General features: G+C 35.7%; 1 protein-coding gene across 1 annotated transcript in view; it reads left to right on the forward strand.

Annotated features, from left to right (window-relative positions):
• Window positions 1–24788, forward strand: part of CCDC7 (coiled-coil domain containing 7) — a 341366-nt gene that overhangs the window by 168342 nt on the left and 148236 nt on the right. The window contains 2 exon segments of the mRNA XM_021064965.1: window positions 4612–4716; window positions 5179–5307. Coding sequence (XP_020920624.1) covers window positions 4612–4716; window positions 5179–5307 — 234 coding nt within the window.

Here is a 24788-nt window from a genome sequence, read left to right on the forward strand (position 1 = left end):
GTGTTCTTCAGCTCCAGTTTTTATGTTTGTCTCTTTTTATGACTTTTATTTCTATTGAACTTCTTGTTTTGTCTGCATTGTTTCTCTGAGTTCATTGAGTAGACTATTTTCATCCTCTTGAATCTCATTGACCTTCCTTAAAATAATTATTTTGAATTTTTTTCAGTTAACACAGATTTTTTTCTTTGGGATTAGTTACTGGAAATTATTATGTTCTTTTGATGGTATCAAGTTTCCTTGTGGTTTTCATTTCTTAATGGTTTTATATTGATATCTTTGCGTTTGAGAATGCAGTCACTTCATCCAGCATTTTTGGACTGGCTTTGGATACAAAAAACCTTCACATTAAGGTGGTTTCAGTGGTACTGGCTGAGTGGAGCACAGTATCTCTGGTTACTGGAAGGGCACAGTGGTGTTGTCCCCATGCTACTCTGTACATTAAGGTCAATGTTGGTGAGGACTGTGGGCATCTTCTGTGGCAAGGCTGTGGGGGTTCTGTCAGTAGTGGTGGCAGGTAGCATTTTTAGTATCCTTGGATACAAAGGCTGCTGGTGTCCTCTTCCTTTTTTTTTTTTTTTTTTTGGTTCATGGCTGATGAGATCCCTCTCCACTCTCTATTCTCCATCTGATGCACTAGCACTCAGAGCAACAGCAGAGGTGGGCTCATGGAGTCTGGTGCATGAGGAAATACCACATCACGTTGGTCAAGGGGCACAGATGCCCTCTTACTGAACTGGGGTCTGTTTCTTTGGGGTAGAGGGGATGACATAACATTGACACAGGCCCTGGGATGAGAGAGTGCAGCTGTGGTTTGGGCCCAGCAGGTAAGGTGAAGCAGCAGCCTTCCTGGCATGATGAGTCAAACCCATGACTTAGAACCTTGGTGGCAGGGCACAGAGCTGTAGCAGTGCAGCCTGTTATAGGCAGATCAAAGCCACAACCTATAAACCAGGGGCCATTTGAAGAACAGCAGCAGCACAGTCCCAGTGTTGGTGGGAGTAAGCCACAATTTAGAAACCAAAGAATAGGGCACATATCTTACAGCGGCTCAGACTGTGATGGTGGGTCAAAATCATAATAACATAGGACCCAGGGGACAGTTAGAGAACAGCAACATCTTGACCTCAGAAATGTTGAATCAAATCTCTCTTGGTACCCAGATTTTAGGGTGTGGATTGGCAGCAGATCAACCTAAGTTTCTGCAAGTCAGAGCCCTGATTTAGGACCTAGGGGCAGGGTACAGAGCAGTGGCAGCTCATGCTTATTAATGGTGAGTCAGCAGTGATTGAAGATGAGATACAGAGCAGCAGCAGCAACTCCAGTCCCATAGATGGTAGTTCTGTGCATCCTGATTCCAAAGATAAGAGCACATCAGCTGGGGTAACTGGGGATAGGTCTCACTGCAATAATAGCCCCAGCCCTAGGGAGGAATTGCATTGGCAGGAACTCCAGGCATCTCTGTCAGCTGAGTTCAGTGTTGGTGAAGACTATAGGGTTCCTTTCACACCCATGGTGGTGAGACTTGCTGGGGTTCTCCTGTTCTTATTTTCCATTTGGTTGAAAATCTTCTGTGAGCATTCCTCTAGGCAGTGAGCTACTGTGGGTTAGGAATGTAGTGAGGCAGGTAAAATGCTTCCCGTGTTTTTCTGTGCAGCCATCCTTGTTTTTTGTGCTCCATGAAGTTTTTGCTGTTTCTGAGTTATAGCTCAGAGCTTTTACAGAGCTTTTTTTTTTGTTGATTTATAATTATTTATTTATTAACTTTGTTGTTTTTGTTGGGGACATGAAGGGTTCAGACCTCTTAGCTCTCCATTTGTCTGGCATCACCTCATTTAATTTTTTTTTAATAGTTTATTTTACTCTGTTGAGAATTACCATCAGTTCACTCACAGCATCTCTCTTTTCCTTTCATTCAGTAAACATATTTATAACAGTGTTTTAAAAAGTCATTATTGGCTAATTCCAGTATTCCCATAATCTCTGAAATCTATTTTTATTAACTATTTTTCCCTGGTTTGGGGTCATATTTCCCTATGTACATGTCTAGTATTTTTAATTATTATATAATGCTGCTTACAATGGAGTCTTTTTATTTAACTCTGAATTTTGTTCTCTTATTTTAAAGAATACCACTTTTAGTTTTTGAAGACATTTAACTTACTTGTGACTCAGCTTTGTCCTATTGAAGTTTGTTTTGGAGTTTGGATAGTCCATATCTAGACTAGTCTTTTCTTTAGGGCTAAAGTAGCCCTACTCCTAAAGTGTGGTCTTTTTTAGCTCTAAGCTAAATGTTTTGGATTTTAGAGATTTTTTTCCTCTCTGAATGATTGGAAACTCAATGTATCCCGTAACTATGTAATATTCCTAAACTCTGCTCAGCTCACAGCTCCAAAATAATTTATTTTTTCCATATTTCATTGTGTGTCCTACTATTTATGTGCAATTTAGTATTTTTTTCAAAGACTCAAAGGAAATCTCTGCAAATTTTAAGTGCCCTGTTTATGCTTATACCTTTCTCTGTTGTACCTCACTCTACAAATTCTGTTCACCTTGTTAGACCCAAACTTTGATCTCTGTCTCTTCAGTGAGATTTTTTCCCCTATTTTTGAAGTTTACCTATCTGAACTACTAGGAATGTACACTGAAGAAGACCACCAAGATGAATAATATGTTTCTCCTCTCTGAGTGATCTCAGTCTGTTTCCATTGCCCAGAAGCATTTACTTCCTATATTTCATCTAGTTTTGATTTCACAGATCATTAATTTATTATCACAGTTTATGCTCTTAGCTGTTGTAGTTCACTGTACATATGCTAAAAAGGAACATTTCGGAAACTCAGATGTATATTTTTATAGTGAGGAAATACAACTCTTTCATGTAACTTGAGGGATAGTTGCATACTCTTTCAGTGTTTTCCAGGTACCTAGGTTATCTGTGAGTGAAAACCATATACTTTTGCAGAACAGAAGATGGATAATGTAGGAGAGAAAAATTTGCCTGTGGATCACCATTTAGACTCAGATGCTGAAGTACACTCCTTCTATACCTACTTGCTGAGACTTTTTTTTTTAAATCAGAAATGGATGCTGAATTTTGTCAAATGTTTCTTTCTGCCCCTATTAGAATGATCATGTGATTTTTATCTTTCATTCTGTTAATGTGGTATATCACATTAATTGATTGCTTATGTTGGACCATTCTTGCATCCCAGGAATAAATCTCAGTTGTCATGATGTGTGATTATTTGAGTATCCTGTTGAATTCAGTTAGCTCGTATTTTATTGAGGATTTTTCATCTGTGTTGACCAGGGATTTGGGGCTATCGTGTTCTTTCCTTGTGTTGTTTCGTCTAGTTTTGTTAGCATTGCGATATTGGCCTCATAAAATAAGTTTGCAAATGTATGAGAAAATGTATGCATACCTACACACACACACACACACACACCTGCTAAATTTTTATCGAGATTAAATTTTTTATTTTTTGTCCACACTCATGGCATGTGAAAGTTCCCAGGCCAGGGATTCAGCATCACTAATTATTAGAAAAATGCAAGTCAGAACTAGTGATCTATCACCTCACACCAGCCAGAATGGCCATCATCAAAAAGTCTACAAACATTAAATGATGGAGAGGATGTGAAGAAAAGGGAACCCTCTTACATTATTGGTGGGAATGTAAATTGGTGCAACCACTATGGAAACAGTATGGAGGTTTCACTAAATATGGAACTGCTATATGATCTAGCCATCCCACTCTTGGGCATCTGTCTTGGGAAAACCATAATTTAAGAAGATATATACACCCCAGTGTTCATTGCAGCAATATTTATAATAGCCAAGACATGGAAGCAACCTAAATGTCCATTAACAGAGGAATGGATAAAGATGTGGTACATATATACAATGGAATATTAATCAGCCATCAAAAAGAACAAAATAATGCCATTTGCAGCAACATATATGGACCTAGAGATTAGGTCCGTCCATGTTGGACTAAGTAAAGTAAGCTGGACAGAGAGAACTAAATTTATGATATCACTTATATGTAGACTGTAATAAAAAATGATACCAAAGAACCTATTTGCAAAACAGAAACAAATTCAAAGATTTCAAAACCAGTCTTAGGGTTACCAAAGGCAAAATGTTGGGGGAGGGATAAATTAGAAGGTTGGGATTAACATAAACTCACTGCTGTATATAACATACCTAGGTAACAAGGACCCTTACTGTATAGAACAGGGAAGTTTACTCAATACCCTGTAATAACCCATATGGGAAAAAAAATCTGAAAAAGAATGATGTATGTATATATACAACTGACACACTTTGATGTACACCTAAACCCTAACACAACATTGTAAGTCAACTATACTGCAATAAAATTTTAAAAAATCTATTACTATTAAAGTTATACTTAACAGTTTGTCAGCTATTAAAATTTATAAGTAATATAAAAAAAGTTTCCACAGTTTTCATACCAAATTTGGCATTATGATAGTTACAACTGTAAAATTGAGAGAAAATACCGCCATATATTCATTTTAAATCTGGAGATTTCACAACAGATCTGTTTTTCTATTTAGTAGACTAAAATATATCTCTTTATGTAGCTCATGGTAAAGAATTGGATGAAGATCTTATGCTTGAGGATAAAGCAATGTCAAAAGCCAAACAAATGCTGAAACAAAGAACTTCTAGAGTCAATAGGCGCAATGGTAAGAATGATGATCTTAGATATCTTTAAATTATTTTAGGTTAAGCTCATCAAGAGATCTTTTTTCTTTGGTTTTCTTTAAATAATGGATAAAGCAACTAAGATCAAGGAGGAAATAGAATAATTGAACAACACTATGTAAATATTAGTGCATATATTTTATACAAATTTTATACTTTGATGTAAGTGTGAATACTTTAAGATAACTACAGAACTAAAATGACAGCTTTGATACCTATTATTTGGTATTTGCATGGTTAATGACCACTATGTAACAAAACTGTCTCAAACACACTTATGCAAACTACTCACACAAATGTCCCACTTCACTTCCATGGTCTGTTTATATAGCTCTCTGCTATGGCCTTACAGTTCTCTTCCTTCAATGCTACACAAAGTAGAAGAAATTTTGCTTATTACTTGGTGTATCTGGAGTCTTATAATGATCTGTTTTTCTATTTAGCGTTTCTTATAACTCAGCCAAACGATAAGCTATCTATGGAAGACCAGTTGCCTAAAGACATAGCTTTAATTTTAAAAAGCCAGTCTAAAATTAAGAATCTCAAAGCCACCAGAAGCAGCAGTTTGGATAGTAAGTAGTTAATTAAAAATCTTGTAAAATTATTTTCAATTAAGTTCAGGACTACTTTGTTCCATAGTTCATGAATATATCTACAACTCTTTTGTTCATTGGTTATTTATGTGTTCTATAATTTCTAAGTTATATGGGTTAAATTTCCTGCACTGATTACAGATTTCTCTGTTTCTTTTTATGTTTTGTCAGATTTTGCTTTATATCTTATGATACCTCATGATTAACATTCATATCAATTTAAAATTAATAATTTTCCTGGCGGTCAAACCCTTTTGTCCTAATAGAGGGGCCCACTTTATCATTTTTACAGTTTTCATTCTTTTTTTTGCCTTAAAAAACTGCCATGCCTGCTATTAATGTGGCTCCAACTTCTCGGCTAGTATTTGCATGACACATTTTTTTTTTTTCCCATCCTGTTGCTTTAACCTTTTGGTACCATTATGATTTTTTTGTATCTCTAGTATGAAGCTTATAAGCTGTGTATTTTTCACATTTATTCTGATGTCTTTATCTTTTAATTAGCACTCTAATCACACTTGTTCAAATTTTGATATTTTGAGATTTGTTACACAGTTTTCTTTGTGTTCTTTCTGTCTGATAAGTTTCTTTTACTCTATTTTCTGCTGTGTAATTTTGTATTATTATACTTTTTTCCTTAGACATATCTAGTACTTGAAATTTTGATTTTATCATAAAGAGTGAATATGCCAAGAAAACTAAAGAATATTTCAAATAATTAATGTTAATATTAAATTATTAATTTTTATTATTGATATTTTTGAGTAAACAGTAACAAGACTGATTGTGAAAGTGAAAAAAAAGTCACATGTAATTATACTTCAGTAGTCTCTTTTAATAGTTTATTACCACACAGTCTTATTTGCTTATATTATTAAGAAATGAGACAAAATATTGTTCAGTACTTAACATACATTGCATATAGCACTTATGCCACAGATCTGGTTCTGTATTTAGTGCATTTAAAAGTCTTTCTTGGAGTTCCCGCTGTGGCTCAGTGGAAATGAATCTGACTAGGAACCATGACGTTGCGGGTTTAATCCCTGGCCTCGCTCAAGGGGTTAAGGATCTGGCATTGCCATGAGCTGTGGTGTAGGTCTCAGACATGGCTCGGATCCCGCATTGCTGTCTGTGGCTGTGACACAGTCTGGCATCTGTAGCTCCTATTCCACCCCTAGCCTGGGAACCTCCATTTGCCACGGATGAGGCCCTAAAAAGAAAAATAAATAATAAAAATAAAAGTCTTTTTTCTTATAGCTTAATGTATGGATGAAGTATCAGATGAAAAGATTTTTCCAGGTATTTGGAACTGTTAGAAAGAAAAGACTCAGTAGTAAATGTAATTATAAAAATTATTAAATTATTTTTATTAAATTAATTTATTTTAAGTAAATTAAATGGAATTAGGTTCACCACTGTGTAGCCCAATACAACCTTATAAATATCACTGTCAAGTTTTTTAAGATTATATTATTTTAAAATTTTTTATTTCTTGATTTCCTTGAATTTTTTTGTTCATTCTACCATTTACTGAAAGATGAGTATTAAATTCTTTTGCTATGGCTTTGGATTTATCTGTTTCTTCTTGTAGTACTGACCTCTTATACTACCTGTATTATTTGGGGTTATATAGTTTTTTGTTTTGTGTTTTTTTTTTTTTTTTTTTTTTTTTGGCCATACCTGTAGCATGCAAAGTTCCCAGACAGGAATCAAACCTACACCGCAGCAGCCACCCAAGCCACTGCAATAACAATGCCTGATCTTTAACTCTTGCATCATGAGAAAACTCCAGGGGGTATACAGTTTTTAGAAAGTATATATTTCTGGTGAACTGAACTTTTTGTTTTTGTCAACCATCTTAGTCTTTGGTAAGATCCTTTGACTTAAATCCTATTTGTCTGGCATTGACATAACTATAGCAGATTCATTTTAATATAAGAATGCATGTCTTTTTAGATATATTTACTTTCTATCTTTCTGTTATTAAACTTTAGTGTGGTGTATCTTATAAATAATTTACAGTTAGATTGTCTATGAACCCCGTGTGACTTTTTCTCTTCCTAGAACATGTATAAAACTCTTATAACTAATGATATATTTGGATTTAAATATTCTGGGTTAGGTTTGTATTTTTCCCACCTAATCCATTTTTCCTTTTTAAAATGTGTATTTTTACTTATTCCAATATTAAAATAAATCTTATGTTTTAAAATGTGAAAACTTAAAAAAAAGTAAATAGAAAAAGCAAAGTCTACTTTCAGCTTTCTAAGTGTGTATATGAAATAAGCAGAGTGCCTACACATGCTTTCAGTAAAAACACTCTCATAGTTACACTTAATTTCATAATCCAGTCTTATTTTTTGATCACTTAAAAATTGTGGTTATTTGCTGAAATTATTGTAGAAAGGAAACTTTGGTATAGTTTAATAATTCAGAGGCTTCATGATGAATTTTATGTTTTAGTAGATTAAAAGCTTCTCATAGCTGAGAAAATGGATATCAGATAAAAATATTTCACCTGAAGATAAAGTTTTAACCTCCAAAATCCCATCTCAAGAATCTTGGAAGTTCTGGAAAACTGTTTTTGACAATTTGACTTTGATATGTGTATGTGTTGATCTCCTTGAGTGTGCTTTACTTTTTGTGAGCTTCTTTATGTGAAGATTATTGTTTTTCATAATATTGAGGAAGTTAATGATCATTATTTCTACATGAATTCTTCTTTCCTTTTCCTCTGAGAGAAAGAGGAAACATTATACATTGTACATATGTTGATACTCTTGTTTCCATCAGTCTCTGAGGCTCTGTTCATTTTTCATCATTCTTTTTTTTTGATCCTCATACTGGATCATCTAAAATTACCTCTGTCCAATTTCATTGATTCTTTGCCTTTTTAACCCTACCTTTTCTTCCCTTTTTGCATTTTAATTATCATTCTTTAAACTCCAAAATTTTTTTGTTTTTTTTGAAAGATTTCTATCATGTTATTGATATTCTCTGATTGTAAGATATAATTTTGATACTTTCCTGTAATTCTTTTTTTTTTTCTTTTGTCTTTTTTGTCTTTTTATGTACCCACGGCATACGGAGGTTCTCAGGCTAGGGGTCTAATCGGACCTTAGCCGCCTGCCTACACCAGAACAACAGCAACACCAGATCCGAGCCATGTCTGCGACCTACACCACAACTCACGGCAACGCTGGATCCTTAACCCGCTGAGCAAGGCCAGGGATCGAACTTGCAACGCAACCTCATGGTTCCTAGTCGGATTCGTTTCCACTGCGCCACAATGGGAACTCCCCCTTTTTTTTTTTTTTTTTTTTTTCTTTAATTCTTTACACATAGTTTCCTTTAGTATCTTGAACATATTGTTTAGTAAGTTCATTGTCTGGGCTTCCCCACTGAGAGTTTCTATTGACTGCTTTTATTCTATTCTGTGTATTGGCCACCCTCTTGTTTTTCTCATGTCTCATGTTTTTTGATCAAAGACTAGCCATTTTATTTTATTTATCTTTATTTTGCTTTTTATGGCCACGCCTGCACCATATGGAAGTTTCCAGGATAGGGGTTGAATCGGAGTTACAACTGCCAGCCTTCGCCATAGCCACAGCAACACCAGATCTGAGCTGCATCTGCAGTCTCTGCCACAGCTCATGGCAACACTGGATTCTTAACCCACTGAGCAAGGCCAGGGATTGAACCTGCATTCTCGTGGATACTAGTTAGATTCTTAACCCACTGAGCTACATGGGAACTCTGAAGACTAGCCATTTTAAATATAATATGCAACTATGGAAATCAGATTACACCCATTCCCCAGCATTTGTTGTTTTTATTTATTTGATTGTTTAGTAAGTTAAGGGGATTAATCTGTAAAGGCTGTATTCTTTATTGTGTGTAGCCAATGAAGTCTCTCCACGGTTAGCTTAATAGTCAGATGATTAGACAGAGATTTTCTTAAATAAAATAAAGTCTTTTTGCACTTTATGAGAGTCACTGTGTATGTTGGGGCATGCTTTCAATACTCTAGCAGGAAATTTACAAATCTTCCCTAGCCTTCACTTCCTGCTTATTCAAAGCCTCAAAGTCAGCCAGAGGTGAGAGATTAGAGATTTGGGTGGCTTTTTTTAGGTATTTATGTGGCTCTACATATGTTTTTTGCCTTTTATATTCCTAGGAATATGTTAGAGCTTTTATATACTCACCCCTGACAGACATCTCATTTCCTAGTTTTAATTCTTAACATTTTTTAGTTAGCCTCTTGATAACCCCAGCTGGTAATGCCATATCACACAGTTGCTGTGTTAAATATTTGCTGCTGATTAATTCTGACAACTTTCCTGGGGATAGGGCTGTTTTGTATAGATCAAGCTCTAGGTCAGGTCAGATAAGCTCATGCCCTGACAGTGCAGATTTCAGCAAGCTACCAGATATATCAAATCATGACTGTTTTCTGGGAATGGTGTTTTGCGATTTCCAAACCTGTTTTGTCTCCTCTACTCGTTGCTATGGTGCTGTTTTACATAGCAACTATGGTGTAAGATTGTTGGTTTACGAGGAAACAGTGGACCTGGAAAGAGGTGGATGGAATTAGGGCAAGTAAACATGCTAAAAAGCTTACTGGTGTTACCAAGAATCAGCCATTAAAAAAAAAAAAATGCTTCTCAGATTACTGCAAGCCTTTTTTTTAAAACCTGGAATTCTGAAATAGTTTTTAACCAGTATTTTCATTGATTTCAAAGAGAAGTAGATTTGGGGCTGTCCTTACTTTGCTATTGCAGAAGTGCTTCTGTTGAGTGTTAATTTTGGTGGTATGAATATTATCTTTGCTTTTGTTTGTGATTGTGTTTAAATATTTTCCTACATATGTTTTAAAATCTCTCCAATCATTTTGTTTCGGTTTATTTCTCTTAAGCAGTTTGCAGTTTGATTTTCTTCTGGATACCAATATAAATATCTTTGTTTTGTCTATTAATAGGAAATTTAAGCTACTAAGTGAAAAAATTATGTTGATCTTTTATCTTGTTTGTATTTTCTATTCAAATACTTCCTTGTGGTTTTCCCTGTTTAAGGTTATATGGGTAATGCCTTGTTTCCTTGTTATTTCCTTCTAAGGATTACAAAAATACAGAATTTTTAATCAAAATATTTAGATTTGATTTCAAATGTAATATTTATTCACCATTATAAATTTAAATAATATAAAAATGTGAAAGAAAAATGTCTTATCTTTTCTTTACTCTTGCTTCCCAAATTCACTCCAAAGTGATTACCATCGTTGATAGTTAAATAAGTATCCTGTCAGAGAGTGTTTTTTGCATATGTAGACTCCATTAATTTATAGTTTATTTCTCCCTCAAAAGTGGTATTTTTTTATGTTTAGAATACTGTGCTCATGATTCCGTCACAACACATATAGATCATGGTTTTCAATGGCCTTTATCAACCTAAATTTTTTAATACTTAGAGAGGTTTTACTTTCTTATTACAACCAATGATGTAATATATATTCTTCCTGCATATATCATTGTTCTTTGGTCAGATATTATCATAGGACTTGATAAAATTGTTAATTCTCAATGTATGCACATTAAAAAATAGAATAAAAAGTAATGGAGATTGCCAAATTCTCAAACTCTGATAAGGTTTTCTCAATTTTTCTTCCCTTCTAATGGATGTTAAAGATCCCTTTCCTATCACCTTTCTTTTTTTTTTTCTTTTTTTCTTTTTTCTTTTTTCTGTCTTTTTGCCTTTTCTAGGGTTTCTCCCACAGCATATGGAGGTTCCCAGGCTAGGAGTCAAATTGGAGCTGTAGCTGCCGGCCTGCACCAGAGCCACAGCAACGTGGGATCCAAGCCACGTCTGCGACCTACACCACAGCTCACGGCAACGCCGGATTCTTAACCCACTGAGCGAGGCCAGGGATCGAACCCACAACCTAGTGTTCCTAGTCAGATTCTTTAACCACTGAGCCACGATGGGAACTCCCATCCTATCAAATTTCTTAACACTGAGTAATATAAACCTTTAATGTTTTTGTTAAATTTGGCTCCAAATTGAATTTTGATGCTTTAATCATCCTTTAAAAAGATGAATGAGTTTTATTTATTTAACAAATATTATGTACAACTTTGTCCCAGGTACTGGGTTTGAACATAATATTAAATGCTTATTGATTATATCTACTCATTTTTGAGTCTTATTTGTTTATATCTATTAGAACATTTATATATTCCCACTTACATTTAGAGGATCTTTATTTATTATAGATTTTGATCCTTGTACTTTCTATATATGTTGTAAATAAAATTTACTAATCTGTTATTTATTTTTTTATGTATGATGTCTTTTTCAGTAATAAAATTGAAAACCTTTTTTTCTGCATTAATTTTTTTCTGTCTTCAAGACTTCATGACAGGCTTTGATATACTCTCTCAAATTCAAGAATATGCACTCTAAAATTTGTTCTGTTGCCTTTATAGCATTTTTTTTTAACTTCATTTACAGTTTGTGTGTGTGTATATATGTATGTGGTAGCAGAGTTGAGGTTTTGGCTGCCTTTAAGAAAAAATTTTCATCTAATCATTGCTTTACCTGTGTGGAAGTGTCTTTCCCTAATAAATAATTTTAAAACTATAGGTAGTCAAGGGTTTGATAGTTTCACAGTAATCAAAAAGACAAGCTGTTTTTGTTGTTGTTGTTGTTTTAAATTGTTCTTCTTTTCTTACCAGGCTGCTTTATCTGCATTCTAACAAAGTGGAAAAAAATGAGTTAAAGAGACTGCTGCCTCTCTTCAAAGAGAGTTCTTCAATTTCCCACATACACTTCTATCTACATTTTACTGTATAAACTAGAACTGAGTCATATAGCTGTCTGTGGGTGCAAGGGAGGCTGCAAAATGTGGTATTTTAGCTAGGTTGTAATGTACGCCAGCTAAAAATTAGGCTTTTTACTAAGAGAGAGAATAAATAATGGACTACACCATACATTCGTATATAATGTAAGATAAAGAGTTGGCATTAATTTCTTCTGCATAGCTAGCTGACTGTTTCCATACCCTTTATTGAATAATACTTTTCCAATTGAATTGAAAGGAAACTTTGTCGGTAATTAGATTTCATAAGCGTATGGGTTTATTTCAGGACTCACTATGCAGGCACATTGACCTACTTGCACATTCTTGTCCTGGCTCAAAGGACAAATTTGATAATTCTGATAAGTCTGTGTCTGATAGAAAATGTTGATCGTCATTATATCTTGTTTTCAAAATTTTTTGACCATTTTGCATTTAGTCTTTTGAATGAACTTTTAAATTACCTTGTTAAGAAGTGCCACCAAAAATTCCACATATTTTAACTACTGTAGTTGATTTATCATTCTGGCTTATAATCTTTTTTTTTTTTTTTTTTTTTTTTTGTCTTTTTGCCATTTCTTGGGCCGCTCCTGTAGCACATGGAGGTGGAATTGGAGCTGAAGCCGCTGGCCTAAGCCAGAGCCTAAGCCAGAGCCACAACAACGTGGGATCCGAGGCGTGTCTGCAATCTACACCACAGCTCAGGGCAACACCAGATCCTTAACCCACGGAGCAAGGCCAGGGATCAAACCCGCAACCTCATGGTTCCTAGTTGGATTCATTAACCACTGGGCCACGATGGGAACTCTGTCTGGTTTATCATCTTAAAATATTTTTGTATCTTTTATACGTGAAATCTTAAAAAATGATACAAATGAACTTATTTACAAAACCAAAGCATACTCACAAACTTCAAAAACAAACTTATGGTTACCATAGAGAAAAGGTGTGGGAAGTGATGGATTGGGGGTTCGGGATTGGCATATGCACACAAATGTACATGGAATGGATGGCCAAGCACAGGGAAATCTGTTTGTAGCACAGGGAAGTCTACTCAACATTTGGGGTATTTGGGGCAAGAATCTGCTGTGAGCACAGGGAAGTCTACTCAATATTCTGTGATAACCTATTTGGGGTAAGAATCTGAAAAAGAATGGGTACATATATGTGTAAAAGTGATAGAGTTCCCATTGTGGCTCACCAGGGTAAGGAGCCAACTAGTATCCATGAGGATACCAGTTCAATACCTGGCCTCTCTCAGTGGGTTAAGGATACAACATTGCCACAAGTTACGGCATAGGTTCCAAACGCAACTCAGATCCAGCATTGCTGTGGCTGTGGCCGGCAGCTGCAGCTCTGATTCAAGCCTAGGCTGGGACCTTCCATAGGCTGCAAGTGAGGCCCTAAAAAAAAAAATTGAATCACTTGGTTCTACAGCAGAAATGAGTACAACATGGCAGATCAACTATAACTCCATAAAACTTTAAAAAATGAAAAAAATGTACTTTGATATTCTTAATTTTATTACTATTGCTAGTTTAAAAAATATTATGAGTAGAATGTATTATTTTCTAAATAGATATTACAGATCTACTGAATTGCTGATATCTGAATATTTGTCTTTATTCTGTTACTTTAATGACTATCCATCTTTAAAATTTTTTATTATAGTTGATTTACAATGTTCTGTCAGTTTCTGCTGTACAGCAAAGTGACCCACCTATACCTCCATATACATTCTTTTTTTTTTTACATTGTAATGACTATCAATTTTAATAGTTGATTATCTTGGAAATTTAGGTGGAAAGTCATGTCAATTACAAATAATTTCTTTACATTTTTTCTCTTTTTTTTTGTTATTTTGCATTAGTTAAGAATCTCTTGTGTAATGTTAAGTAATAGAAGTGATAGGGAACGTCTGTTATCTGTTCCTGACTTTAATGGGAGTGCTTCTCATGTTTCATAGTAAGTCGAACATTTGCTTTAGATTTACTGTACATAAATCTCCCTGCTCATTAAGAATGGAGAAAAATGATCTTTGCGGATCAACTGAGATTTTTATATGACTTTTCTCTTTAACCAGTTAATATAGTAAATTGAATATAGAGCTACTCTTGTATCTGGACTAAATCCTGTTTGGTCAAGGTGATTTTCAAAATACGTTTACTGCATTTTATTTGTTATATTTAGTTTAGATTTTTGTATTTATATCAATGAGGTAGTCATAAGTGTTCTTATAATACTTATGTGTCTCCTTCTGGACTTTCAGAATTGAATTGAACTGACTTGTTAAAAAATTGTGGTTTAAAGCACAAACCCAGCATAATATGAGATCAACCCTCTAGGCAAATCCTTAAGTTTATAGTACAGTGTTGTTAACTGTAAGCACAGTGTTTTACAGTAGATGTCTAGAACTTTTTAATCGTGCATACCCGAAACTTTATACTTACCGAACAGCAGCTTTCCATTCCCCACTTGTTTCAGCCAGTGGCAACCAGCATTCTACTCTTTGGTTCTATGAGTTTGACTATATTAATACCTCATCGAAGTGGAGTCCTGTAGTATTTGTTCTTATGTGGCAGGTATATTTCACTTAGTGTTCTTGAGTTTCACCCATGTTGTCACATATAATAGGATTATATTCTTTGTAAAACTGAATAATACTCCATTGTATGTATGTACAACATTTTCTTTATCTATTCACCATTGATGGATTTTAAGTTTGCTTTCCCATCTTGGTTATTACGAATAAGGCTGAAGTGAACATGAGAGAACAAATATCCCATTGATCCTGATTTTAGTTCCTTTGGATATTATACACAAAAGTAGGATTGCTGAATCATATGGTAGTTATTAATTTTTGAGGTACTTCCGTTTATTTGGAGAGGGCTACAGCATGCAGCAGCTTGATACAGGATCTCCATTCCTAGATCGGGGATTGCAACCAGGCCACAGTGTTGAAAGTGATAAATCCTAACCATTAGAACACCAGGAAACTTCCTGGGGTACCTGTATACTCTTTTCCATAGTGACTATACCTTTATACATTCTTACCAGCAGTGTACATCCTCCCTACCATTAGTTATTTTTATTTTTAATAATAAGCCATCCAAAAATGTGTGAGGTGCTATTTCATTGTGGTTTGTTTGCATTTTCCTGATGATTAGTGATGTCAAATAGCTTCTTAAACACCTCTTGGCCATTTTTATCTCTTTTCTGGAAAAGTGTCGATTCAGATACTTTGCCCATGTTTTTAATCAGGTTGTTTTATTGTTGTTTAGTTATATGCCTTTCTTATATGTATCTTGGAATTAACCCTTCATTAGATACTTGGTTTGCAAATATTTTTCCCATGTCATAGATTGACTTTTCTGTTTATAATTTCCTTTGCTGTACAGAGACTTCTTAAAATTTTTTTAATTGTTATTTCCCCAATACAATTTTTTCTACTGTACAGCATATGAGAAAAAAGAATGTATGCATGTACAGAGACTTTTAGTTTGGTGTAGTTCCATTTGATTTTTGCTTTTTTTGCCTGTACTTTTGATGTCACATCCAAGAAATCATTTCTAAGACCAATTCATAAAGCTTTTATTTTCTTCTAGGAGTTTTACAGTTTGGAGTTTTACATTTAAGTGTCTAGTCTATTTCAAGTCGATTCTTTTTGTATGGTATAAGATAAAGGTCTAATTTCATTCTCTTTTCCTGTGAATATCCAGTTTTTCCAACATAATTTCCTAAAGAAACTTTCCCCATTGTGTATTATCGGCACCTTTGTCACTGACTAGCTGACTATATATGTATAAGAGGTTTTTGTTTGGTTGGTTTTTTTAGCTATTTTCTTCCATTGGTCTGCTGTTAGGCCAGTATCAACTATTTTAATTAGCACAGCTTTGTAATGTGTTTTTAAATTAAGAAATGTGAGGTGTCCATTTTGTTCTTTTCCAAGATTGTTTTGGCTATTTAGGATATTTATTGTTCCACTTAAATCTTAGGACTATTTTTCTATTTCTGTAAAATAATAGAATTGGAATTTTGATAGGGATTGCATTGAATCTGTAGATCTGTAGATCTCTCGGTAGAATGGACATTTTAAAGATATCGTCTTCTGATCCATGAAAAGGAGATGTGTTTTCACTTATTTGTGTTTTTATTTCTTTGTTTCACCAATTTTTTTTTTATTTTTTAGTGTACAAGTCTTTCACCTTAGTTAAGCTTATTCTCAAGAATTTTTGTTGTTGTTTTCCTTTTACTGGGTGATTTCAAGTGATCCATCCTCTCCTCACAGATTTTTTACTTTAGCTTGGTCCATTCTGGTGTTGATGTTCTTTATATCATTTTTCATTTCATTCATTGTATTCTTCAATGCCAGAATTTCTGTTTGATTCTCTACGATGTTTTCTCTCTATTAAAAAACTTCTCATTTCGTTCATGTGTTGTTTTCTTGATTTTATTGGATTGTCTCTCTGTGTTTTCTTGTAGCTGACAGAGATTCCTTAAAAAAATCTTTTGCATTATTTTTCAGGCTAAGTGTAGTTATTCATTTCTTTGGAGTTAGTTACTAGAAAAATTTTGTTTCTTTAGAGGTGTATGTTTCCTTGATTTTTCATATTTCTTGACATTTTGCTTTCCTGTCTTTGTGTTTGAAGGAGACACCTCCTTCAGTTTTTAGATTGGCTTAATGAGAGAAATGCGTTCTTCTGTCCAATCTGCTAGGAATTCCAAGGCTTTTTCAGATCTTTTCTAGGGATGTGCCTCACCACACTTCTTGCCACATTTTTAGGGTAGGGACTTCTTAAGACTGTAGGCCTTCTTTTAGCCTACAAAGCCATGCTGTGTGCTGTCTCCTGTTTGCTTGTTTTTCCTAGACTGGAGCTGAATGCTAAAATTGTAGGTGCTTCCTCACAGTCTGGCTTCCTTACAACCAGTATTCACAGGTGAGCCTTCCCAGTGGCTTATGGATGGTCTTCCTGATGATTCTACAGAGTGGTTAGTAGGATTAACATCCTTTTGATGCCTCCAAGAGTCCTAGATGCTGTTCTCCAAGCCCTGTCCTACCTTCTAGTTTTTCAGGATATCTCATCTTTCTGGATAGGGTGAAAAAGAAGTTGGGTTCTTTGGGAGTATTCTGCATTGCTGGGTAAGCCTGTCACTAATTCACATGCTCACACTTTCTCTGCCATGAGAGAAATCATGGGCCAAGAAAGTTTCTCTTGGCACTGAGCTGTGCTACTTTGGGGACATGTGAGTAAAGAGAAACTAGTCTTCGTACCCTCTTTATTGCATCAAATCTTAGATTTCTCTTGTTACTGGTATTGCTCCAACACTGTGCTGATACTTCTCTACTATACTCTCAGTCTTCCACAAACGCACCATCATCTGTGGGTACTTATAAAAAAAATCAGTGTTCTCTGGGACAAAAGGGTAGAAAACTCCTATTTGGCCATTTTGATGATGTCATTTGTTTTCTTATTGATCTTTTGTTTGGATATTCTATCCATTATTGAAAATGAGCATTGAAATCTTTCGATTTCACACAATTACTATTTACTTTTTTCTTTTTTCCATCCGATCTGTCAATATTTAATACATATGTCTGGAGGTTCTAATATTGGGCAAACATATATTTATAATTATTATATCGTCCATTATATATATGTATATATAATTATTTTTATTTTTCATTATAGCTGGTTTATAGTGTTCTGTAAATTTTCTGCTATACAGCATGGTGACCCCGTTACACATACATGTACACATTCTTTTTACTCACATCATCATGCTCCATCATAAACAACCAGATATAGTTCCCAGGGCTACACGGCAGGATCTCATTGTTTATCCATTCCAAATGCAATAGTTTGCATCTATTAACCGCAAGTTCCCAATCCATCCCACTTTCTCCCCCTCCCCCTTGCCAACCATGAGTCTATTCTCCAAGTCCATGATTTTCTTTTCTGTGGAAAAGTTCATTTATGCCATATATTAGATTCCAGATATAAGGGATATCATATGGTATTTATCTTTCTGACTTACTTCACTCAGTCTGAGAGTCTCTAGTTCCATCCATGTTGCTGCAAATGGCATTATTTTGTTCCTTTTTATGGCTAAGGAGTATTCCATTGTGTGTATATACCACATCTTCCTAATCCAGTCATCTGTCAGTGGATATTCGGGTTGTTGCCATGTCTTGGCTATTGTGAATAGTGCAGAAATGAACATGCAGGTGCATGTGTCTTTTTAAGGAGGGTTTTGTCCAGATATATGCCCAAGAGTAGGATTGCTGGGTCATATGGCACTTCTATGTATAGATTTCTAAGGTACCTCCATACGGTTCTCCATGGTGGTTGTACCAACTTACATTCCCACCAGCAGTGCAGGAAGGTTCCCTTGTCTCCACACCCCCTCCAGCACTTGATATTTGTGGACTTATTAGTGATGGCCATTCTGACTGATGTGAGGTGGGTATCTCGTGGTAGTTTTGATGTGCATTTCTCTAATAATCAATGATGTAGAGCATTTCTTCATGTGCTTGTTGGCCATCTGCACATCTTCCTTGGAGAAATGTCTATTCAGGTCTTTTGCCCATTTTTCAATTGGGTTGGCTTTTTTGCTGTTGAATTGGGTAAGTTGTTTGTATATTTTAGAGATTAGGCCCTTGTCAGTCGCATCATTTGAAACTACTTTCTTCCATTCTGCAAGTTGTCTTTTTGTTTTCTTTTTAGTTTCCTTTGCTGTGCAAAAGCTTGCCAGTTTTCTTAGGTCCCATTGGTTTCTTTTTGCTTTTATTTCTGTTGCTTTGGGAGGCTGACCTGAGAAAACATTTGTAAGATTGATGTCAGAGAATGTTTTGCCTTTGTTCTCTTCCAGGAGTTTGATGGTGTCTTGTCTTACATTTAAGTCTTTAAGCCATTTTGAGTTTATTTTCATGCGTGGTGTGAGGGTATGTTCCAGTTTCATTGATTTGCATGCGGCTGTCCAGGTTTCCCAGCAGTGCTTGCTGAAAAGACTGTCTTTTTCCCATTTTATATTCTTGTCTCCTTTGTCAAAGATTAATTGACCATAGGTGTCTGGGTTTATTTCTGGGTTCTCTATTCTGTTCCATTGGTCTATATGTCTGTTTTGGTACCAGTCCCACACTGTCTTGATGACGGTGGCTTTGTAATATTGCCTGAAGTCTGGGAGAGTGATGCCTCCTGCTTGGTTTTTGTTCTTCAGAATTGCTTTGGCAATTCCTGGTCTTTTGTGGTTCCATATAAATTTTTGGATTGTTTGTTCTAGATCTGTGAAAAACGTCATGGTTAATTTGATAGGGATTGCATTGAATGTGTAGATTGCTTTGGGTAGTATGCCCATTTTTCCAACCCCGGAGCATGGAGTATCTTTCCATTTCTTTATATCTTCTTTAATTTCCTTGATTAATGTTTTATATTTTCCACCATAGAAGTCTTTTCACCTCCTTGGGCAGGTGTATTCCCAGATATTTGATTTTGTGGGGTGCAATTTTAAAAGATATTATATTTTTGTATTCCTTTTCTAATATTTCATTGTTAGTATATAGAAATGTGACTGATTTCTGAATGTTAATTTTATATCCTGCTACTTTGCTGGATTTGTTGATCAATTCGGCTAGTTTTGGGGTTGAGTCCTTAGGGTTTTCTATATGTAGTATCATGTCATCTGCATTCAGTGACAGTTTTACCTCTTCTCTTCCTGTTTAGATGCCTTTTATTTCTTTTGTTTGTCTGATTGCTGTGGCTAGCACTTCCAGTACTATGTTGAATAACAGTGATGAGAGTGGACATCCTTGTCTTGTTCCAGATTTTAGTGGGAAGGCTTTCAGCTTTTTCCATTGAGTATTATATTTGCTGTCAGTTTGTCATAAATGGCTTTGGTTATGTTAAGGTATGTTCCCTCTATACCCACTTTGGCAAGAGTTTTGATCATGAATGGATGTTGGACTTTGTCAAATACTTTTTCTGCATCTGTTGAGATGATCATGTGGTTTTTGACTTTTCTTTTGTTATTGTGGTATATGACGTTGATTGATTTCCACGTCAACCCATCCTTGTGCACCTGGAATGAATCCCACCTGGTCGTGGTGTATGATCTTTTTTATATGTTTTTGGATTCGGATGGCTAAAATTTTGTTGAGAATGTTTATGTCTATATTCATCAAAGATATTGGCCTATAGTTTTCTTTTTTGGTGGTATCTTTGTCTGGTTTTGGAATTAGGGTGATGGTGGCATCATAGAATGTCTTTGGGAGTGTTCCTTCTTCTTCAACCTTTTGAGAAAGTTTAAGGAGAATGGGTATTATAAGTTCCTCTTTGTATGTTTGGTAGAATTTGTCTGTGAAGCCATCTGTTCCTGGACTTTTATTTGTAGGGAGTGTTTTTATGACATATTCAATTTCATTTCTAGTGATCGGTCTGTTCAGTTGATCTATTTCTTCTTGATCCAGTTTTGGCAGGCTGTACGTCTCTAGGAAGTTGTCTATTTCTTCTAGGTTGTTGGATTTGTTGGCATACAATTATTCATACTATTTCCTCATGTTTTTCTGTATTTCTGTAGTATCCATTGTGACTTCTCCTTTTTCATTTCTTATTTTATTTATTTAGGTTTTTTCTCTCCTTTTCATGGCGAGTCTCGCCAGAGGCTTGTCAATTTTGTTTACCTTTTCAAAGAAACAGCTTTTGGTTTTACTGAATTCTTCTATTGTTTTTTGAATCTCTATTTTATTGATTTCCTCTCTCATTTTTATAGTTTCCTTCCTTCTGCTGACTTTAGGTTTTGTTTGTTCTTCTTTTTCTAATTCATTTAGGTTGTGGGTTAAGTTGTTGATTTGAGATTTTTCTTCTTTTTTGAGGAAAGCCTGTATCGCTATGAACTTCCCTCTGAGCACTGCTTTTGCTGCATCCCATAGATTTTGAGTGGTTGTGTCTTCATTATCACTTGTTATAATTATTATATCTTCTTGATGAATTAGCCCTTTTACTGTTATATGATAGCCTTCTTTGTATTTTTTGACACTTTTGTTTTAAAGTCTTTTTTATCTAAGTTTTGTCACTCTTCCTCTCATTTGGTTAGCATTTGCATGGAATATCTTTTTCATTCCTTTACTTTCACCTTTGTGTCTTTAAACATAAAGTTAGTTTCTTGTAGATAGTTTTTTAAAATTGATTCAGAGTTTTAAAAATCAGTATCTTTTGATTGAGTAGATATTTAAAGTCATGTTGATAGGGAAAGATTTACTATGATCATTTTGTTAATTTTGTTTCTTTTTTGCTTTTTATCTCTTTTCCTCTCTTGTGCTTTCCTTTGTGTTTCATTGATTTTTAAAATTTTCATTTTGATTATTATTTTCTCTAATGTATCTAGTATACGTATTTTCTTTGTGGTTGCTATAGGACTTGTATAAAATGTTCTATAGTTATAGCAACTCTATTTTATACTGACAAGAAGTTAACTTTCACACAGTAACTACTATTTACTCCCCTCCTTTTTATGTTCATGTGTCACAAATTATATCTTTTTATATTTTTTATTTATTAACATATTTTTATAGATTACATTTTGTATGCTTTGTGTTTCTGATGAGCTTCCATTCATTTTATTTTATTTTATTTATTTATTTTTTTTTTTGTCTTTTGTCTTTTTTGTTGTTGTTGTTGTTGTTGCTATTTCTTGGTTCTTGGGCCGCTCCCACGGCATATGGAGGTTCCCAGGCTAGGGGTTGAATCAGAGCTGTAGCCACCAGCCTACGCCAGAGCCACAGCAACGCGGGATCCGAGCCGCGTCTGCAACCTACACCCCAGCTCACGGCAACGCCGGATCGTTAACCCACTGAGCAAGGGCAAGGACCGAACCCGCAACCTCATGGTTCCTAGTCGGATTCATTAACCACTGAGCCACGACGGGAACTCTCATTCATTTTATTTTTAATGACTCTTTTTGATATTCCTTGTAGGGCAGATCTAGTGGTAATAAGCTCCCAGCTTTCATTTATCTGGGAAAGTCTTCTTTTTAACTTTGGTTTTGAAGAATTGTTTTGCTGGATATAGTATTCTTAGCTGGCAGAAGTTTGATTTTGCTTTCTCTCAGCACTTTGAATACATCATCCCACTCCTTTTGGGCTGAATTATCTGATATAAGTATTGTAGTATTCTCACAATATCCTTGTATGTGAGAAGTCACTTTTCTCTTATTGCTTTCAAAGTTTTTTCTTTGTTTTAAACTTTGGATACTTTGATCATAGTGTGTTTCAGTGTGAACTTCGTTAGGTTTTTCCTTTTTGGAGACATTTTAGGCTTCTTCAATAATATGTCAGGAGTTCCCGTCGTGGCGCAGTGGTTAACGAATCCGACTAGGAACCATGAGGTTGCGGGTTCGGTCCCTGCCCTTGCGCAGTGGGTTAACAATCTGGCATTGCCGTGAACTGTGGTGTGGGTTGCAGATGTGGCTCGGATCCCGTGTTGCTGTGGCTCTGGCGTAGGCCGGAGACTACAGCTCCGATTAGACCCCTAGCCTGGGAACCTCCATATGCCGTGGGAGCGGCCCAAGAAATAGCAAAAAGACAAAAAAATAAATAAATAAATAAATAAATAATATGTCAATTTATTCCCCAGATTTGGAGCGTTTTAAGCCATTATTTCTTTTCTTTTTTTTTTTTTTTTTTTTTTGGTCTTTTTGCCTTTTTTAGGGCCACTCCTGTGGCATATGGAAGTTCCCAGGCTAGGGGTCTAATTGGAGCTGTAGCCGCTGGCCTATGCCAGAGCCACAGCAACGCGGGATCCTAGCCACGTCCATGACCTATACCACAGCTCATGGCAATGCCAGGATCCCTAACCCACTGAGTAAGGCCAGGGATCGAACTCACAAGGTTCCTAGTTGGATTCGTTCCCACTGCATCACAACGTAAACTCCAAAGGATTGCCCTTTTTTAAAAGAAGTCCATGATCTCTTTACCTCTCCCATATTTGTGTGCTCTTCTGCAAGTCCTTTGGAGCAGCATATCACCCAACTCTTGTTTGTTTGTTCTTTTTGTTTTTAGCAGTCCCCAAGCATGTAGTGTAACTTGGAGGGCTATCAGTGCTCTGATAGATTCAAGACAGATACCACTCCCTTGGTTCTTTGAAAATTCTTAACATTGGACATACATTCGAGTCTTCTCCTTCCTTCACTAGGGAGAGTCTGGGGCTCTTATCCCAGTTGTGCTGTGCTGAGCTTAAGAGAGGAGTTTTGACTTTGAGTGTATACTAGTTTAAGCCATCATCTTTGTTCTCAGTGGTCCCTAGACAACTAGAATATCCTGGGTCCCATCAGTACATCAAGACAGGCAATACAGAAACTTGTGCCTCAGGCATTCCTCTGAAAAGCTGAAGTGTAAATGAATGTTCCAGTTCTTTTCTCTTTCAGAAAGAAGCTGGGATTTGCAGGGTGGTTGCCTACTTGTTTTTCACTGAGCTGGGGAGAGCTGGGGAGAGGAGCTGTGACCATCGAATGTGTACTAGCTCATATCACCTTTCTTCTCAGCAGCTCCCAACCTTGGGCCCTTTCCTGTCAGTGTTAAGATTTAAGCCAGACATAAAACAGTCCCACAGACAGCCCCCCCAAGTCGGAACTTGTGACATATGGTTCAGTCTTTTCCCTTCCTTCTCAGGGGCAAGCTGGGAGCTGACAGTTTCCCCTGATTAGTGGTCCAGTGATGAAATGAGGAATTATTGCTAGAGTGTGTCACAAATTTACCTTCTGGATTCAGTGTCGCTATTTCATCTTCACCCATTGTGAAGGAACCTCTCGCCCAGTCTCTGCATTGTGCAGGAACCTCTCGCCCAGTCTCTGCATTTCTCACAAAGGGAATTGGTCCTTGTATTGTTGTTGAATTGGTGGCTTCATGAGGAGGAGGGTCTAGGGCTTCCTGTTCTGCCATCTTCTTGATGTCACCCTCCTGTCCTCTTAACCTAGATGTGGCCTCGTGATTTTCTTAGGTCAATAAAGCATTTATGAGTCATATGTAGAAGTATTAGGAGCCAGTGTGTTCTTCCCCTCATTCTCTCTTTTCCTTTGCTGCTATGGCTAGGAATGTTGTAGATAGTAGGACTTATAATACCCTAGTTTCAAGATAATAATATTGACAGAGCCTCTAGATAAACTTTAATGAACATTGGGTCAAGAAATAGCTCTTTGTAGGGTCAAGAAATAGCTCTTTGTGTTGAAGACACTGGGATTTTACAATTATTTATTACTTCAGTGTGATCTGACCTATCTCAATTTGTACAATTTGTAATGATACAACTGTTAATGATATGGTCAATTTTTTGTTCTGTTCATCTTTAGTTTTGGCATCAGGGTCCTATTAGCATTGTAAAATGAAATGGAGAAAAATCTTTTTCTGAACTGCTGTGATTTGTATAGCATAGATATTCTGTAATCCTTGATAGTTTCATAGAAATGTCTCCTACAACCCTTGAGCCTTGTGGCACTTTTAGCAGTAGATTTTCGGTATTTTCTGCTGAGGATCTTAGTCTATTCAAGTTTTTTTACATTTCATTAAGTTTGTTTTGGTAATTTTTATTTTCGTAGGATGTTATTTCATCTAGATTTT

Source organism: Sus scrofa, chromosome 10 (genome assembly GCF_000003025.6).
Source record: "Sus scrofa isolate TJ Tabasco breed Duroc chromosome 10, Sscrofa11.1, whole genome shotgun sequence".
In the NCBI taxonomy this organism is placed as follows: domain Eukaryota; kingdom Metazoa; phylum Chordata; class Mammalia; order Artiodactyla; family Suidae; genus Sus; species Sus scrofa.